Genomic DNA, 20,166 nt, shown 5'->3' on the forward strand with positions numbered 1-20,166 from the left:
ATAATTCTTATGACTAGTCGTGGTTGCCAAACTGTGCTTTCCTGCCGAACTATGGGCTACTTTTCTGATCAAGCAACAAAGGGAGATGTTGAAGTTCTCTCGGAGCCAAGGAGAAGGAGCCCCTGATGTCCAGCCCAGCCTTTTCGCTGAGCACACCAAGGACAGTGTGTGAAAGAACACAGCCACGGTTCACAGGGGATTCAAGGCAACCGAGGAGATGTACTTTATAGGGCTGCATGTTTTTTTCCCTATAATCTAAATATAGACACCTAGATTTTCCTGAAGTTTCAAAAATGTGGTTTCGGATGCCTCACTGGTAGGCTCCTTCATAGTTCCTTAACAGACTCATCATTTCCTCAAGCCTTGGTGGCTCTGTCTCCCCTCTCGTGCTTCTTGCTTATTCTTAGGGTCTTAGACCAAGAAAAAACACCACCCACCAGCCAGCAGACATCTTAAGGCCCAAGAGAGGGAGACAGGGGAGCCCATGAGAGTCCTTGCGTCCTTGCTAGAGGCAAAAACATGGGGGGGGGGGGTTGCAGTTCCCTCCACTTCTACTAAATGTGGAACATGCTAACAAATGGCCAAGTTTTTCTGACACTTAAATTTTACTGTATTTCTTTATAGACAAATATAATTTCTGTATATTGTATTTTATACAGGTGAAAGCAATGCCAGTTTTTCTAAAATACAAAAGGCACTGTCAATACTTGGGTAAAGCTATGGACTTCCAGGGATACCTGAGTTTCTTTGATTTGCACCCCAGATGGATGTTCCCTGTTATATAGAAAAGCACCGACCATATAACAGAGCTTAATAAAATTCTTAGAACTTAAGAAAATAAGTCTCTATAAGGTTACTTATGTTGACTTTGTGATCCCTTTTGCTATCAATTGGTAAACTCCTTGGAACAAAAAAAATTTCAAGTCTAAGTCACATAGTCAGATGGTAAATTTGCAAGGTAACCCTCTCTCCAACATCTAGAAGTCTCCATTGTAACTGAGTAAAACTAATGTTTGAGTTACTTGCCCTTTTGGCACAGCTATTTATGCTAAGGGTACACAATGGAAAATAACCTAGAACTGGCTATAGAGGAAAGAGACTGATGTAATTTGGGGCAAGAAATGCCAGTTGTACAGTAGGATTGGCACATGCAAAACACCCTGGAGAAGAAATTAAACCAGCAGTGGCCACAGACAGACACGTGATAAAGAAGCAAGAAGACATACATCATATAGCTGACTCCTGCCGAGGAAAATAAAGTTGGAATATTCTTAGTATAGATCGAGGAGGAGGAAGAGACTCTAAGAAAAGAAAGAGACACATGAATTACAAAACAGGCTTGAATTAAAAGTCTAGTTGTACATAATGCATTTTAGCTCTCTAGTAGAACATACGTGGTTATGTCATAGTTCCTCTGAACTAATAATATCACAAAACTGGAAGTGACCTCAGAAATCATAGTTTTCAGGTGAGAAAATTGAGGCCGGAGCATAAGCCCAAGGCGCCACGGCATGTCGGTGGAATGAAAACCAGCATTCACAGCTCACTAGTTGGGGCGTTTTCATTAGAAGATGCTCCCTGACAGTAACACAGGGAGGAAAAACCACCCAGGACTCAGGCGTGTTGATGAAGCTTCGGTTCTGCGTGCTCTAACACTGGCACAATGTATTTCTGCATGACAGGGCTCAGTTCTTCAATTTGTGAAGACGTAAAGCCCTCCCACCAGCGAAACGACCCTTGGCAGTCTCCTAGGAAGGTCAGGAGGATGGCAAGGCCATGTTAGAGTTGTGTTTCAATGCCACGTGTGCTCCCTTGGGCTCATACAAGGTCACCCAATTTCCCAAAGGCAAGAAGAAAGCCCCAGAAAAAAAGATGCTGAGATAATAAAGCAAAATACTCTCAAATACTAAAGAGAATTCAACAATTTACTCCGCGCTCAGCAGAAATTTTCACCAAGGTTACTAAATAGGATTCTAATAAGCCTTAAGGAAATAGAGGAGGAGAAGCAGTAAGCAAGGGAAAACAAAACAAAACCACATGTGTGTAAAAGAGGGAAACAGAGGAGGCCAAATTCACTCATGTGGAGCTCGTCTTCTCTTTGGCATCCTCTGAGCGGCACTATCCTACCTGCTCTCTCCTACTGGGGTAGACTGAGCTTCCTCAGGGCAGGGTCACAGGTGTCATCATCGTGGTTACATGCCTTTATCAGCTGCTTTCTCAGAGCCTGAGCTATGGGATTTGGAACTACTACCCTCAGAAACATTCCTGCCATTCCTTCTCTAAAGCAGTTCAGGTGGCATCGGCCCTGGGTGAGACTCACTTTTGATCATGTTTACATCATTGGCCCCATCTCCAATCGCCAGCGTGATGGCTTTCTTGTACCTCTTCACCAGGTCCACCACCATTGCCTTCTGCTTGGGGGTGACCCGGCAGCAGATGACTGCATTGCACTCACAGGCCAGGTCTACAAAGTTCTTCTGCCTCTGCTCTTTCCTGGCTTCCAGACGCCTTTTACTCTGTGTCCGCATCCGTCTTTCTTCTTCCGTCCTCGGGAACTTCAGCTTCAGAATCTTACTTCTCTTGGTCTTTTTCTCCAGAAGAATTTCATTCTGTGAGATTAGAGAGGGAGAGGATTACAACCGTCTTAGTTTTTATCTCGAGGGTACCATTTCCAAGACTTTAATTGTGTGGAGGATGGTTCTTGGGTTATCTCATGGATGATAACTGTTCTGATTATAAAACCTACTTACCGTGGAAATTTACAAAACACAAATGTACAAAGAAAAAAAAATTACAATTATTCATTGATTGATAAACCAGGGCTATCCACCATTACCAGTCTGATGGATTTCCTTTCATGTATCATATAGGAAGTCTCACACTTGGGAAATTGCCGCTCACTCATAGGCCAAGAGATTCTTAGGCTGTCAGTTTGTATGAGAAACCATCTCAAATCAGTCCACAATGAACTGCTGTAGTTTAAGGCAAAGGCACACACAGATACAGTAAAGATACGCACCAACCAAGAACCAGTGATTATTAAAGCACGACTTTCACCAGGTGGAAAAAAAGGTTCGTGCACGGGGGGTACAAACTTTGCATAGACTCCACCTCTGTTCCTCTGGTTTTCCATCCTTGTGTGAAGAAGAGCACTGGGGGGAAAAGAAATTTAAGTGTTTAAGAGCACAACTATAAATGGGCCCTTGACTGTGAAGTACCTTTGACATATAATCTCTATTTTTATTTGTGTTTTTTAAAAAAAACCCACATACTCTGGTTTCTCTTCAAATCGTATAAATCTTTCCCCTTAAAAAAAAAACCCACATAAAATTTATCATCTCACCTATTTCTACAGTTCAGTAGTATTAAGTATATTCACACTGCTTTGTAACCAATCTCCAGAACTTTTTCATCTTTCCAAACTGAAACTCTATACCAGTTAAGTGACCCCCTTCCCCTAGTCCCTGGTAACTACTGCTTTATTTTCTGTTTCTACAGATTTGAACACTATAAGAGAACTCCTACAAGTGGAATCACACAGTACTTGTTTTTTTTTTTTTTTGTGATTGGCTTATCTCCCTGTCCTCGAGATTCATTTGCTATTATAGCACATGTCAGAATTTCCTTCCTCTTTAATAATATTCCAGCATATGGATATACTACATTTTGTTTGTCCATGCATCCATCATTGGACGTTTGGGTTGCTTCTGCTTCTTGGCTATTGTGAATAGTGCTGCTATGGACGTGGGTGTGCAAATATCTCTTTTGAGTTCTGGCTTTCAATGCTTTGGGATATATACCCACAAGTGGGATTGCTGGATCATATGGTAATTCTCTTTTTAACTATTTTGAGGAGCCACCGTACTGGTTTCCATAGCAGCTACACCATTTTCTTTCCCACCAACAGTGCACAAGGACTCCAGTTTTCACATGCTTGCCCATACTTGTTATTTTCTGGTTTTGTTTGTTTGATAGAAGCCATCCTGAAAGGGTGTGAGGTGATAACTTATTCTGGTTTTAACTTGCAGTTCCTTAATGTCTGAGCATCATTTCATATGCTTGAGTGTATGAGTGAGCATCATTTGATATGCTTGTTGGCCGTTGGTATATCCTCTTTGGAGAAAAGTCTATTCAAATCCTTAGCCCATTTTTAAATCAGGTGACATAATCTTATTTAAGTCCTAATTCCTCCCCCACGGGGCACCCTATTCTTGGTGTTCCGTTATTTGCCAAAGACAGCTAAAGGAAGATACAATTGAAAATATGCTCAGGACCAACAGAAGGAAGGCAATCTTGATCTGAATTATTATACCTGGGTATATAGTGTATTATAATTTATAATACAGTGTATTATAAACAGTGGCTGCTATTTGGCAAAAAGAAGCTTACTTCCACATAAAGTTATGTTTGCTTTTGAGAAATTCTCAGTGCTTTGTATCAAAAAGTAATTGAGAAGACCACATGTAACACACTCATGTGATAGAAAAATTAGTCACGGAATTTTAGAGTGGAAGGCTCCATGAACATCTTATCCAAACTCTTCATGTTACACATAAGGAAGTGCAAGCCCATGAGAGAGGACGCGATTCACCTGGAGTAAGTTGATAGGCAAAGGGAGTGAAGACTCAGGTCTCCTTACTCTCAGCCCCAGCTTTCCTTGTTACACACAGCCACCATTCTCCACCTTCAAGAGCAAGTTTCTCAACCTTAGCACTATTGATGTCTTGGGCCAGGTAATACTTTGTTGTATGTGGCCGACTATTGCCCTGTAGGATATTCAGCAGTGTCCCTGGTCTCTACCTATTAGAAGCCAGTAGTACCTCTCCTTCCTTCCATATTAAAACAACCAAAGATTCAGGATGTCTGGAAACATTGAGAAATGGCTGCACCAGAATGTTAATATCTCGGCATAATTAAAGCAGGGGCACTGAGTGCAAAGTAGAAATAGCAAGATCATTAACTCCCGACAAGATAATCACATAATAGAACAGATTAGGGTCATTGTTTTCACAGAGCAAGGAAATTTATACCGTCAAGTGGAAAAAGTTGTAATGTGGAATTGAATAGAGGGGCTAAGTATGGAAAAGGAGCCTCCTGTTGAGTCTTTCAGGCTAAGCTCAGTGTCAACTGTCAGACTGCCACATTTCCCTGCAAGGCAAAACCACCCCCAATTGAGAACCACTACACTAGAGGATTAGGTAGTTTTTATTCTTTTTTCCACATTAACTTCTCATTTTCAAGTTGAAAATAAGGAGTGATGAAAACAAATCACTGAAAGAAAAAAAGCATGAAGTTACCCATTCAAACCATTCTATAGGAATCATCCTTTTAGGAACCACCTAGAGAGATAGATGGTTCAGCCCTCTAGAAAGGTTAACTTAGCTAAGAGCATGATCGTAAAATTTGCTACTTGCATAAATTTTATCTTCTAATTTAGCTCAGGGCCCAATTTTCAACACTTTAGAAAGAGAGACCAGAAATCTATTACGGCCCCCATCTACAAGAAATAAAACCTGGCAATTAACCAAAGTATTTGAAACCAAGAAACTACTTAAGTAAACATGTTACTATTTATTTGTTGCTATTTTTTAAAAGCTAAAAGCACCAAGAGGCATGGTTTATGCATTCAAACAGAACTGATGGATGTAGATTTTAGAGCCGCTGATTTTGTGTGGCTAATTTAGCCCGAGTGCCCAATATACTGGAACAACTCTCGAAAGCTCTGTCACCATCATTGGAAAGAAGACTAACGACCTCCATCGACTCCCTCCAGCCTCTTACCAAATGAGGCAAGTTCACAGCTTTTGGCCTCATGACAGCCCGGGGGAGGGGTCGTAAGGCAAGGACTTGAGGAATAAATAAAACTGTCAAGATAGCACCACCAGGTAACTTCTGCCGCACGTTTCTGGCTTTACCACCAGGCGGGGCTTCTCCTTACACGTTTCCAGGTCTCCTATGACTCTGGGCTCTCGAGTGTTTCAGGACAGGCTACGCTTCGAAATGTCCTGCCCCATCCAGACGAGACTAGAGGTGTGTCCCATCCACCCGTTTCCTTCCAAGCAAAATTGTGCGGTTTCTTTCCTTCTGTTTGTTTCTTACAAAATTACAATTCCTTGAAAAGGCAGCACTCCAGCATCAGTTGGCTGGTGATGTCTCAGGCTCACTTTTTTTTTTTTTCTTATCAGCAGGCAAGCACTGAGGACTTGTAAGAAATGGAGAGAAATGGCCCCTGAAAGGGTGAATAAGGGCCTCAAGTTCCCCTAACACTAAAACTTGCTCAAAAGGAGATCCAGCCATGATAACCTGGAACTACCTTATTTAAATGTGAGGAAAACTGTCTGAATTGACATTCTAGCTCCCATTTCTCCATATTTGCTACCACATCTAGTTTTGTCTTTACTTACTTGATATCTTCCCCATAGCAGATAGTCATGTCTTCCGTCAGGAGTTCACAAGCAAATCCTATATTTTCAGCAGTTTCTACAACAGAAAGAAAAAACAAACAAACAAACTAGGTGTTGGGGTGCGGCTTAGGTCATGATCTCTTGGTTCGTGGGTTCGAGCCCCACATCAGGCTCTGTGCTGACAGCGCAGAGCCTGCTTGGGATTCTCATTCTCTCTCTCTCTCTCTCTCTCTCTCTCTGTCCTTCTCCCACTAACATGTGCTCTCTCTTAAAATAAATAAAGTTAAAAAAAAAAACAAAACTAAGTGTTGTGCCTATTGATGAATAGTTGACTATCTAGTAATAAGCATTTTTTTTTCAAGTAACAGCCAGATTCAATCAAATATGTTTTTTTTTTTCAGTAGCAATGTATATACACAAAAGGGGGGAAAAGCCTTTTTTCTGTGATAAAATAAGTAGAACTCAAAGTCTGGTTTGAGAAGTTTTCAATTATAAAATGTACTCTATTATCAAATATATAAATATACAATCTGATTAACAAATCAAAGTTCATTGAATTACTAAGCACATTCAGTTCATGTGGCTTAATCATTCTGTTATGGAAAAAAAAGATAATTATTTCCATAAACCCTCACATGGGGCCCCTACTGGAGAATTTTCCCCTTTTCCCATCACCACCCACTGTTATTTGTTTAAGGTCAGGACTTCCCTTAGCTTATCAGAGTGTGTAACTCACAAATGATGTCAGAGTAAGAGAAATTATCTGGTTTCCATGAGAGGCTTGTAGAAGGGTATCAATGCCAAATAATGCCTTGTTGAGCTCTAAATTTAAAAATTCAAATCATCCCTTGGGTGTAAAATTTTAATTCTAGTTTTCAGGCAATAAAATGGGTGAAAAAAGCAAAAGTTATTACTCAGCAGTTTGTATTATGTTCTGCTCTGTGCCCAACAAATGACAAAGGGACCAAAGGGACGGTCCTTTCACGAGAGGAGTTCACGTCTGGCTGGAAAGATCAGACTGACCACACAGTTAAAATGGCCTCACCAGGAGCTCAAGTATAAGAAATAAAACTCTGCTACTGACGGAGTTTCTGGAAGGATGCTGTCAGCATGAGCTGGAATAATGGAGAAGGGTTTCTTAAAGAAAGCATCTCTGTCTCAAAGGAATGGACCGTATTTGTGCAGGATGGAAAGTCTGAGAAAATCATCTTCGGCAAGGGACACAGGAACTACGAACACTTAATGAATTAACAGATACGCCTCCCCGCAAACTGAATTACCCTTTTTGTCTCCAGTGAGCACCCAGATCTTGATGTCAGCTTTTGCAAGTTTTGAAATGGTTTCTGGGACTCCATCCTGTAACTTGTCTTCAATAGCTGTGGCTCCCAGTAGCTGGAATGTACATTTCAAAAAAAAAGGAATTAGCAAAATAAGCTCAAAATGTTCTGTAATTGCAGTTTGCCAGCCTACAATAAGCAGAATGGCTAATTATATACCCCGATTGGCGCTCTGCTGGGGCTGGTGGCCAGTAATAACACCAGGGGTGGCTGCGGTTCATGCCGAAAAATAAAACATTCAAGCCCTTTTCGCTTAAAGTAGTTTACCAAGGTAAAGATGTAAGTACAAAATCAAGGATGTTAAAAATATACTTTCGTTACATACAGGCTATTTTACGTGGACACAAGCCACTTCCTCTCCCTGAAGGTCAATACTAGCTATTTCCTTCTAATCTAAATTCTACAGGCGCTAGGTATTAAACTTTGAGAAATTTCATTTACAAATGGTATCATTTTCTTGTTTCGAGGTTTTACAAGATACAAATCAGTTCAGTAATTCTCCAAGTGTAATAAAACATATGATTTGTCATCGTGTAAAAATCATAATGAATTATACTAAGCGAGATAAAAAATACCAGAATCAGATTAGAAGCTCAACGTTTTCTTTCCTTTGTTTTCTCATAGTGGCAACTTCTGTCTCGCTCACTGGACAGAAGAAATTCAAGTGACCTAGTTCCTTTGTACCAATTTGAAATGCTGAAGTTAGAATTATCTTTCAAGCATGAGATTAAAAATATGACAGAACTTAGTAAAACGTCCAGTTCTGTTTAGAATAGCAAGTCATGAAGGTTAAAACTCACAATTAAGTCCTTTTCAATCTCCTCATACACTTTATCCAGAGCTTCATCCCGGTTGGTTGAGGCTATACTGGCAGCCATAAACTTTTTATTCCATTCTTCAAATTCTTTTTCTTCAATTTCCTTGTAGCAAAGGCACAGAGTCCTAAGAGTCTCACTTGCAAAGATCTATTTAAAAGATCAGCCATCCAACAAAGACGAGTTAATTTTATGTAACTCAAGATCCAGTTTGAAATCTTTCTTTGAAGTAAAACAGTACGAGCGTTTAAAAAGAGGTCATGAAAGATAATGGACTCTGAATAAATACATTCTGTAGAGGAGATTAAACAAATACTTTGTTTTTCACTTTAAGTATTCTCAGGGTCCATTTGTAGTTCCCAAATTAGTTAAAGAGAAAGGTATACATTTCCTCTAAATCAAGTCACTAGAGAGAAGAAAACTCTTTCTCGTAACCACACAGAAAATAACAGACAAGGGAGCTGCCTTGGGGTGTGATGATGTTGTAAACACAGGCCTGACAACTTTATAATTTGTTCCCACAAACTGTTACAAGCCCAATCAACTGTGGACTCTCAACCAAGCATTATATCCTCAAACCAGTTCGGAAATACCTGAGCCACCGTTAAAGCTGTGGTAAAACATTTTAATGAAAAAGAGTGGCTGGAAATTTTAATCATGGTGAACAGATTTAAGCTATTTTATTTTTTTTTTAATGTTTATTTATTCTGAGAGAGAGAGAGAGAGTGCGAATGGGTGAGAGGCAGAGAGAAGGAGAGAGAGAATCCCAAGTAGTCTCCATGCCATCAGTGCAGAGCCCGACTCAGGGCTGGATCTCATGAACTGGGAGATCATGACGTGAGCCAAAATCAAGAGTCAGACGCTTAACCTGCTGAGCCACCCAGGAGCCCCTAAGCTATTTGAAACAGCTTAAATATGAGCCAGTAAAAATGTTTTTAGTACTTCAGTCACATCTTGTTCCAACACATCACCCAACTAAGTGTTTGCTTTCAAAGATTCTTTGGAAGGTTCTGCATCTGTTTGATTAAATTGCCAGTGTTCATATCCTCATGAGAAATGATCTATCGTAACTGCTTCAACAACCTATCAATCTTTTTTTTTTCTTTTTAATTTTTTTAACGTTTATTTATTTTTGAGACAGAGAGAGACAGAGCATGAACAGGGGAGGGGCAGAGAGAGAGGGAGATACAGAATCCGAAACAGGCTCCAGGCTCTGAGCTGTCAGCACAGAGCCTGACGCGGGGCTCGAACTCAGGACCGTGAGATCACGACCTGAGCTGAAGTCGGACGCTCAACCGACCAAGCCACCCAGGCGCCCCAACAACCTATCAATCTTAAAACGAGACCCCCGTAAGTAAACAACATATACAGGCTTCTTCCTCAAGGACCTTTGACTGGCCCCAAACTCGACCAGACCCAGGGAAGAAATCACCCTTTACTAAGCACTTACTAAATCCTGGGAATTGTGCAAGATCTTTCCCTTGCAAGGACTCTCTTTGGTAGGAATTACCCTCTTCCTCTTTCACACGGGTCATTAATGCTTCAGTGAGGCGTCAACTGTTTCCCCCAAGGATACAAAACAGACGAAGAGGCAGAACTGGGATACCAGGTCTGATGGGTATCCTCCATACTTCATTGCCATCATTAATAGAACCAAAACCATGTGAGGATTGGTAAGCATTTCCAAGAGAGAAATTTCCAGAAGCATTCTGAATAACTGCAGTATCATTGGACTAAGTTCACATTCCCCTTAGATAACAAATTTGAAGTAACGAAGACCAAACTGATTTACTAACAAAGGTAGAACTCAGTTATCCGACGCATTGCTTTGTCACACCCCATCCTACATGAATGCTTTCTTTCCTTCATTGTCCCTTAAGAGGTTGGTGGGATTCTTGGAGGCCACACAGATACTAAGGCTACAGCTCACTATAGTTATGTGGCTTGCTCAAGGTCACTGGAAGACAGACCAGTCATTCCCCCGGGGCCCGTCCTACAGATGCTGCCAACCGGGATGCCGGGAAAGAACACCATGGTCATGCCCTAGGAAGTCAGCAGCAGGGGCAGAACCAGAACACGGCTGCCATTTTCCTACATTGGTGCTCTTTCCACACAACTGCACCAAGACAACAGAAGGGTCAACAGTTCACACAGAGCTTTCATTTCAGCTCACAAGACAGTATCAGAAAGGAAGTTTGCAATCTGTGGCAGAAAGGGTGACGGTGGGACTTACATCCAGGGCATCCTGTGTCTCTTGTTTTGTTGGATTCATCTGATGTAACCGTTCATAAATCACTGTGTCAGCGCCTTTGCAATAAAGCCTGATGTTGCCTTCTGGGGTTCTTACTAGTAGTAAGAGAAGGAAAAGCAAATCATAAAGTTAGCTTTGATTTGTTAATAGAAAACTACATTTATAAAGTTGATTTGAAGGGTGACTCTGCTAATAATTCACCATTAGTTTAAAATCATAAATGCACCTAGAAAAACTTCCCTCTCAGCAAAGTCAGTAAGCCACTATCTACATACAATGAAATATAGTGAAATAAATATGAAAAGAATGCTGTAGTCAGCTCAGCTTTTCCTATCCTTACTTATTCTCTCAGCAAATATTGACTGATTCCCTACTATGTGCCATGCCCTGTGCTAATATCTTCTATAATGCCTTCTTTGTCCATGCTGTAGGAATCTTTCTTACCTATAAACCTGGGACGCTTCTTGCCTTTAATACTCAGATCAGAACATGATTCCTTGTGACCATTTTCTTGGATTTTTGGATCTGTGAGATAATTTGATGATAGTACGTGCCTCAGAGCTAACTTGATTTTGAGTTCAAGGTAAATGCCAGACATGATAATCAGCCTAGATCAGTGCTAGGCACACAGAAAGCACTCAGTAAAATGTGCCTAATCAGAGTTCAGTAGACAGTTGAACTTGTATATTTTTCTTGGTGAAAAACTAAATCTCATAGTGGAGAAATCTCATGAACACTTTCCGAGCAATCAAACCTAACATCACGAATAACCCTGTGCTTCCAGATGTGATATGCTGGGAGGACACAGCACCAATCCACGCACACTTCCTGCCAACGATGCATAACTTGAATTCAGTCATGAGGGAATATCGGACAGATCCATTTCTCTCTCTATATATAGAGAATATATATATATATATATGTATATATATATATATATATATATATATATATATATATATATATGACAGTTTCTCCATATGGAGACCAAAGTTAACAATCACCTACAGCAGTATGCAATCTTGGGTCTTGAACCAAGAAGGAAGGAAGAAAGAAAGGGAGGGAGGGAGGCAGGGAAAAGAAAATTTCTGGTAAAATCTGAAAACATCCTGCAGATTAGATAATAATATTGTCTCACACTGAATTTTCTGATTCTGATCATCGTATTTACATATAAGTGAATGTTCTTGTTCATAGGAAATACCTACTCAGGTATTTAGGGGAAAGGAGCCTTAGCTCTGCAATTTACTCTCCGATGGTTCAGGAAACAAGAATCTGTATATGACGAAAATGACAACACGTGGCCAATGCCAACAGTCGAGTTAGAGAATACAAGAGTTCTCTAAACCATTTTTGCATTTTTTCTGTAAATTTGAAATTGTTTCTAACTGTGAACTTAAATTTTTCAATATTGGGAAGCCACAGTGAATGGCAGCCTGCCCTGGAGATTCACTTCTGCTCCATAAGCACAGCCTTGCTTTCCTCTGAACCCCTGTCCTGCTGCTTCTCCCTTCCCTGCCGCCAGGTGTAGGTCAGACAGGCTCGGACGGCCTCACAAAACAAAAGCACGTGTTCTGGACCCACCACCCACTGTTACCACCGAAGGTTCTGCGGCCTGCAGCCGCAGCTCACATTGCTAAAGAATGTCAACATTTGCAAGACTCAAGATAAACTGCCATTGTCCCCGTGAGCGATGGACCCCATGCAGAATAAAGGGAAAAAACGTGTTTCAAGAAGTCCCTGGAAATCTCCCAGGAGCTGAGTGGTCCCTCCATCGCCTGTTTTATTCTGGTGCCATGAAATCAAATGCATAAAAGGCAACCTCTCAATGAGCGATTCGCAGACACACTCTTGAGGGAAACCTACCAATTATAGACATTCGCTTCCGGTCACTGTTGAAGTCCAAAATGGCAAGAACACTGTAGGTCCTCTCGGTCCCCAATTCACTGATGGTGATGGTGTTCTGGGTCCTGGCGAGGAAGGCAAATCCAAAGTTCCTGGCAGCGCTCACCAGAGCGCCTTCGTCAGGAGAGGCCGCCTGGTAGTTGAGCTGACCTAACAAAGGAGGCAGGAGAGAAAACCAGAAAATCTGTAAAAACCAGACGGAGGGCTCACTGTTGAGGCTCACATGGGGGGCAAGGATGTCTCACAAAGCCCAACACATCCCCAAGAAAACAAATCATTGATTCTTAAAGAGTATGCCAACATTAACACTTTTCTTTTTCTCTTTGTTTTAACGTTTATTTATTTTTGAGAGAGAGAGAGAGACAGAGTGCGAGCAGGGAAGGGGCAGAGAGAGAGAGAGAGGGAGACACAGAATGTGAAGCAGGCTCCAGGCTCCGAGCTGTCAGCACAGAGCCTGATGCGGGGCTGGAACCCATGAACAGCGAGATCACGACCTGGGGAGAAGTTGGACGCTTAACCGAATGAACCACCCGGGCGCCCCAACACTTTTCAAACTTTATGGTTTTATTTCTAACTACAAACAGTAATATAAACCAGAGGAAAAGAAGACAAGTGTGCAGGAATAGGAAAACAAATTCCCAGACTGCCACCATCCAGAGGAAACACAGAGCCACTGGCATGCTCTTATCATTCTTTCCGGTCTTCTCGAAAATGCCGAATTTGGTAATAGTTTCTATCATACGTTTACATTCTTGTTATTTTGACCCAATATTCTGAGCATGTTGACATAACTTTAAAAATTCTTTCTAAACATTATTTTAATGAATGTAAACACGTCCCCATTTTTCCGATTATACGCACTTAGGCTATTTCCCAATTTTCTGCTCTCAAAAATAACATTGTAGCGACCATTTTGCAGGTGTATGTATAAAGGTTTGACTGACTGTTTTCTTTTTTTTAATTTTTTTTTTTAGTGTTTATTTATTTTTGAGACAGAGAGAGACAGAGCATGAACGGGGGAGGGTCAGAGAGAGGGAGACACAGAATCTGAAACAGGCTCCAGGCTCCGAGCTGTCAGCACAGGGCCCGACGCAGGGCTCGAACCCACGGACTGGGAGATCATGACCTGAGCCGAAGTCGACCCCTTAACGACCCAGGCGCCCCTGACTGACTGTTTTCTAAGGATAGCTTCCTAGAGTGATAACACTGAGCTAAAGAAAACTGGTAATTTTGGGGGCACCTGACTGGCTCAGTCGGAAAAGCATGTGACTCTTGATCTTGAGGTCGAGAGTTTGAGCCCCACATTGGGCATAGAGATTACTTAAATAAGTAAAACATAAAGAGAGAGAATACTGATTTTTTCAAGTCTATTGGCATATATCAGTCATTTGTTTTCCAAAAGGGTCGTATACTTTATCTTTGCTCTGGAAGAGTGTACTTTCTTCAGCATAGTCATATTAAAATAACACCTCAACATTCATCAGTCTGTTCAACCTCTTGATGTTTAAAGTCAATTAATGGGTGGGGCGCCTGGGTGGCTCAGTCGGTTAAGCGGCCGACTTCGGCTCAGGTCATGATCTCACGGTCCGTGAGTTCGAGCCCCGCGTCGGGCTCTGTGCTGACAGCTCAGAGCCTGGAGCCTGTTTCAGATTCTGTGTCTCCCTCTCTCTGACCCTCCCCGTTCATGCTCTGTCTCTCTCTGTCTCAAAAATAAATAAACGTTAAAAAAAAAAAAATTTAAAGTCAATTAATGGGAAGCTGCCTTCTCTTCACAAGGACGCTTCAACAACTCGAATAAATGTCACAATGTTGAGTGAAAGAAGCCAGACACGCAAGTCCACACTGCGTGATTCCATCTATACGGACCACAAAACCGACGAAGCGTCCCTGTGCTATTCCAGGTCAGGACTAGTGCCCCTCGAGGGGCAATGACTGGAAGGGAACACCAGGGGACTTCTGGGGGATTCATAACGGTCGGTTTTTTAAAATCTGGGTGCTCGTGACACGGGAGGATTCAGTTTGTGAAAACCTCCTGAGCTACAAGCTGGGCTCGTGCACCTGTTGTACTCCAGTAAAAAGTTGAAAAAGATTTTCCGTTTTTCTACTTCCGTTATTCTGCTTCAAAGCAGAAGGAAAAGTACTTCCATGGTCAGGTGAATGTTTACAGAAAAAAGGCATTTCCTTTTCCACCATGGTTTGAGCAGGATGCAGACCATGGATGGATGGGCAGCTTTTGAAAACATCAGGCTACACAGGAGAGGATGCTCCTGGGGGAATCAGCTATAGGGAGGGCTGTACCCCTGCACGCCTGCTCAGATGGCTCACTCCAAGTCAGTATCAATCAATTCCCAATTAGTAATTAAAGAGGACACTTTAGGTTGTTTTCTGCTCACCCAGAAAGTCATACATCAGAAGTTACGAATGTACACGCCAAATCCATCCATTTCCTCAAGCACACACGGCTGCCAGAGGGCAAACTATTTTTTTAATCTTTATTTTGAGAGAGAGAGAGAGAGAGGGAGGGAGGGAGGGAGGGAGGGAGGGAGAGTGCAAGTGGAGGAAAGGCTGAGAGAGAGAGTCCCAAGAAGGCTCCAACTCAGGGCTCAATCCCATGAGCTCGAGACCACGACCTGAGCCGAAATCAAGAGTAGGACGCTCAACCGACTGAGCTGCCCAGGAGCCCCGGGAGGGCAAAATACTTAACGGGAGCTGAACAAGCAGCAGTGGGGACACAACCACTTCAGCAAGTGTAGCTGGCACAGTGATCTCCCCGCGTCATGCTGACGGCAAGCTTACTTCCAACAGAAAAAGAGCAACGAAATGATAAAAGGTGGTAAAGTTCCCATGACTGAGACAATCATATCTGGAGCAAACACTGATATTGTTATCATGACCAAAAAAAACACACAAAAAACCCTTCCACTTGGTTCGAGCAATAGAGTCACAGAATTGCAGGCTAATGGAGACAGGAAGAAATTGAGAGAGCTGGTCCAAACTCCAACTTGATGTTTGCAGGAAGAAACCAGGACTAAAAAAATAATCCTCTGCAGTCATTTCTGGCGAGAACTCTTTTATTTACTTTACACTCAGAGGCAACCAGAGAGGCATTGTTTTCTTTCATAAACTAATTTGCGGAGCAGGAAAAGGGCGCCAATGAAAAAAAGATGCTCAAACCGCAAATCCCGTCTCTGGTGATTCTGACACAATAGCTTCCTCTGGCAGATACGAGCCCACCCCCTGGTCACCTGCCCTGAAACAAGTTACCTCTCAGACCACTCCTTCCCCTCAACAATCTCACCCCCTTCAAGTCACGCGCTGAATGCCCTCCCCACCCCCCCATCTATGGCTTCCTCATCCTTCCCAAAGACCCCACCATAATCCAGACCCTCAGCTTCCAACCCAGTCTCCCGTGTCTCCAGGCTCCCGCCTCCTCAAACGCCACCTCTAATCACAGCACATCCTGCCTTAATGACCTGCAGGTGAAGAAGAGGTCCCCAAGCCTTCCACACCCTGCTCTCACACAGCCTCTGCAGGAGGTAGGAATCAAAGAGGGCCCCAAGGACCCTTCCCTCCCTCCCCCCCTCACCCCCAGTATAACAGCACCTCCTTCCAGTTATTCAAAATGCTAGTCTAGGTACTGCTGGGAAGGGATCTTGCAGATGTAATGAAGGCCCAAATCAGTTGACCTCAAGATAGGGTGATTATCTGAGTGTTCCCAACCTAATTAGGTGAGTCCTTAAAGACACAGGGCTTTTCCTAGGGAGAGAGCTTCAAAGCATATAAGGGGTTCCACGGAAGAGGGATTCTCTCTTGCTGGCTTTGAAGATGGAGGGGGCCACGTGGCCAGGAAGAAGGGAGGCCTTGGTCCTTCAGCTGCGGAGAACCGAATCCTGCGTTCCCACGTGAGCTTGGAGGAGGACCCCGAGCTCCAGATGAGAACGTGACCGACCTTGATTTTGGGGAGATCTTGCGCAGAGAACCCTGTCATGCGTGCCCAGGCTTCTGACCTAGGGAACTATGAGCTAAAGAATGGGTGTCTTCAGCTACTGAGTTGTGGAAATTCATTACAGTTGTGGAAATTCAACAGAAACCCGATGTCTCCTCTCCACACTTTGCCCCCATGGGCCTCCACGGGGACTCAACACTCGGGCCACACACACTGTCTGCTCAACTAGGCAGATGTGTATGGCAACAGATATGAAAGGATTTCCTCCCTTCTCCTGTCGATGTTATGCGTAATAAAAGACTGACCAGTCTCCGTTAGTCTTACAAAGAGAGAGAAAACACAGGAGCAAGGCGCCCCACCCCAGGGATTGCAAAGGGATCCCACCAGAAGGGATTCTGACCTGCTGTCTGAGTCACACAGGTCCTTGTGCCTTCTGGGTCTGAATGTCCTCATCTATCATACCTGGAGGAGGGGTTCCCAAGGTAAAGACCAATCAAAACCAATTTCTCTTTTAACCTCCTGCCACTAGAGATCAAGCTGTTCTCCATTCATAGTGGCTAGAGCAATGGCCCATCACATGCTGTGTGAGAGAGAGAAGTTTCCTCAGGAGGTACAATTCTCTGCCTCAGCAGATAGTGGGACAGACACCAGCACAATGTGAGGTTGAAAGGAACCGTGAATTCCAACCTTCTGCTCGCAACACTGAGGAAGTTGATGCTTGGACCAAAGATCCTGGTCTACACTGGGTGCTCCGGTAGGAACCAAAGCTGGGCTGGCCCATCTCCAGCCGAACAGGGCTCTTCCCATAATATCCCAGTGAAAAGAAGAGAAAATAGAGACCATAGAATTATAGTTGCCCAAGTTGGCTGGTTAGCTCTCAAAATGCCACCCCCCCACACACACACATACACAAAAGGATGAATAATTTCACTAATGAGTCAAGACCTAAAATAACCAAGTTGCTCAGAAAGATCATGCTTGATTCTTACTGTATCAGTAAAACGTGGTTGTCTAGAAAACAGACTTTGACCTCTACATGAGTTATTCATGACCTGCCATGTCTGTCTTCCTCCACTTTGGCTGCTAATAACCTTCCACGTATCTGCCCCAATTTGAATTCCGCTGTCATCTTGCTTTATTGGACCATTATGCCCATGCTTGAAATGGATTTCTTTGAAATTTGCTGAAAGATAGCACATAGAGGTTTTACACATTCAGTTTTTCTGCGTATCCCCCCTCTGGAGATTTCGTACTTGCCACACACAAAAGCTCAGGGTCAGAAAACAGAAAGACACCTTCCTGTGCTGCACTCACTCAAGTGCAGGAGGGGCAGGCAGCCTGCGCTTCCCCGCAGAAATGCCAAAAGGGTTCCATTTCCTCTTTCTATAACGCACAGGTGTGTAACTTAGTGTAATGTCCATATGTGAAAAAATGGCTTTCACTGACATTGGACAAATTCGCTATAACAAAGCTGGCACGAGCTGCGTTTAAGAACTCTGCAAAGGAGGGGCACCTGGGTGGCTCAGTCGGTTAAGCGTCCAACTCTCGATTTCAGCTCAGGTCATGATCTCACAATTCATGAGATCAAGCCCCACATCAGGCTCCGTGCTGCTAGCACGGAGCCTGCTTGGGATTCTCCCTCTCCCTCTCTCTCTGCCCCTCCCTTGCTCACTCTCTGTGTCTCTCAAAATATATAAATAAACATTTTTTTAAAAAAAGAATCTACACGTCAGCTTTGCTGGTTCCCATGCAAATACACGTTAGTTATGCTCCTTCCGATGAAAAAGGCACCTTAAGGAAGCCGAGGCTCTGGCGGGTATTATTTCAAACCCCAAACATATCTGAATCTAGAAAATAAATTCTCTCTGAAATTATTTTGCAATAAAGATTGTTCAAGTTCGAAGTCCAGCCACGATCCAGATAAGACTTGACTCTTCACGCTCAATAAATGTCAAGTAATAACAGGGCGGGAAGATTGTGATTCTTCTTGCATAATGCAAGAGTCAATCGTTTCTTTTAACGATAAGATTTCACTTGCAAAGTGATAAACGCATTGGGAGCTATCCCTGTGAAGAAGATGTGCATTTTCATAGACTGGGGGCTTGTCTCACGCTTTGCTGCCTCGTAGACCATCAGGGTGGGTGCTCACCCAGACGTGTCGTGCATACTACTCAACGTGCATTTGGGCGCCGGGCACGAGTTACCTGGAAACTAAAAACCTGGGCCCCCGTGTCTGAGATGCCAGGGAAACACTCACCATCAATTCTGTCCACCATGACCGTGTGGCAGACTGCAAGCAAGAAGAAAAACTGCCGAACTTCCGACTCTTTCCCCGACTGGATTTGCTCGATAAGATAGTGGTCGTAAAACGCAAGCTTCCCGTCAGCAAACGTGTTCCAGCTGAAATCCACTTGCTGAAAGAGGTGGGGGAAGACGAGAAAATGTGATTTTAAAAATAACAGTGTGGGCTTAGCAAATGATAGAAGCTTCTCTTGGAAGCCAAGTCTTTATGGAAAAATTTTCTTAGGATTATAATGTACTTTTTAATGTGTCAAGAGGCTCACCCTTGTCTTAAAACAAAGAGACATCCTGTTGTGGGTTGAATTGTGTTCCCTCCACCCCCCAAAGATATGTTGAAATCCCAACTCCCGGTGGCTGTGACTATGACCTTATTTGGAAATAAGGTCTTTGGAGATATCATCAAGTTAAGATGAGGTCACACTGGAGGATGGGGGGCACTAATCCAATGTCTGGTGTCTTTATAAGAGGAGGGAAATCTGGACACAGACACAGATACCCAGGGAGAGCGCCATGTGACAATGGAAGCAGACATCTAAGTGTTGGGTCTGTAAGCCAAGGAACGCCAAGGGTTGCAGGCAAGCACCAGAAGCTAGGAAGAGGCCACGGAAGATTCTTCCCTAGAACCTCAGAGTGAGCATGGCCCTGCTGATACCTTCATTTCAGACTTCTAGTCTCCAGAGCTGTGAGAGAATGAATTTCTGTTGTTCTAAGCCACCCTTTTTGTGGTAGTTCATTACAGCAGCCATAGGCAACTAATACACCCCCAAACCCTCCCTTCAGTTAAAGGACTCACCTCTGTCTTGCTGTGATTGTTTTGAGAAGCGTCCCGATGGTCTCCTGAGAAACAAACAGGACAAGATAAATGGAGTCTTCCCCTGCATGCAGAGGTCCCTCCTCCTCCCCCTGCTTTGGTTCTAAGGGCCCCGGCCTGTTGGGGACAGCTTTCAAGTTTAGAATGATTTTCACATTTTTCAAGAGTTGTAAAAACCAAACAGAACATAACAAAGAAGAAAGTCTGATACGAACCACCTTTGGCTTGCAATGGCTAGAATATTTCCTATTGGGCTCTCTACAGAAGGAGTTTGCAGACCCCTGGTCTAGAGGTTCAAACACTGGTGCTTCTCTTGTTCCATACCGCATCCTCCTCTGGGGCCAGACCCCTGTCCTCTGAAGTGCTTTATCTATCCCCCAGCTAGAAAGGGACTGT

At 43.2% G+C, this 20,166-nt stretch overlaps 1 protein-coding gene across 3 annotated transcripts in view; it reads right to left on the reverse strand.

The window, feature by feature from the left end:
* ATP8B1 (ATPase phospholipid transporting 8B1) overlaps positions 1 to 20,166 on the reverse strand; it is a 126,056-nt gene that overhangs the window by 9,597 nt on the left and 96,293 nt on the right. For all 3 annotated transcript variants that reach the window (XM_042961341.1, XM_042961342.1, XM_042961343.1), the window contains 9 exons: positions 19,753 to 19,796; positions 18,916 to 19,072; positions 12,674 to 12,862; positions 10,790 to 10,902; positions 8,542 to 8,706; positions 7,685 to 7,796; positions 6,405 to 6,480; positions 3,020 to 3,152; positions 2,321 to 2,609 (listed from right to left, as the gene is read on the reverse strand). In XM_042961341.1, the coding sequence (XP_042817275.1) occupies positions 2,321 to 2,609; positions 3,020 to 3,152; positions 6,405 to 6,480; positions 7,685 to 7,796; positions 8,542 to 8,706; positions 10,790 to 10,902; positions 12,674 to 12,862; positions 18,916 to 19,072; positions 19,753 to 19,796 (1,278 nt within the window). The remainder of the gene's footprint in view (positions 1 to 2,320; positions 2,610 to 3,019; positions 3,153 to 6,404; positions 6,481 to 7,684; positions 7,797 to 8,541; positions 8,707 to 10,789; positions 10,903 to 12,673; positions 12,863 to 18,915; positions 19,073 to 19,752; positions 19,797 to 20,166) is intronic.

Source organism: Panthera tigris, chromosome D3, assembly GCF_018350195.1.
Source record: "Panthera tigris isolate Pti1 chromosome D3, P.tigris_Pti1_mat1.1, whole genome shotgun sequence".
Taxonomy (NCBI): domain Eukaryota; kingdom Metazoa; phylum Chordata; class Mammalia; order Carnivora; family Felidae; genus Panthera; species Panthera tigris.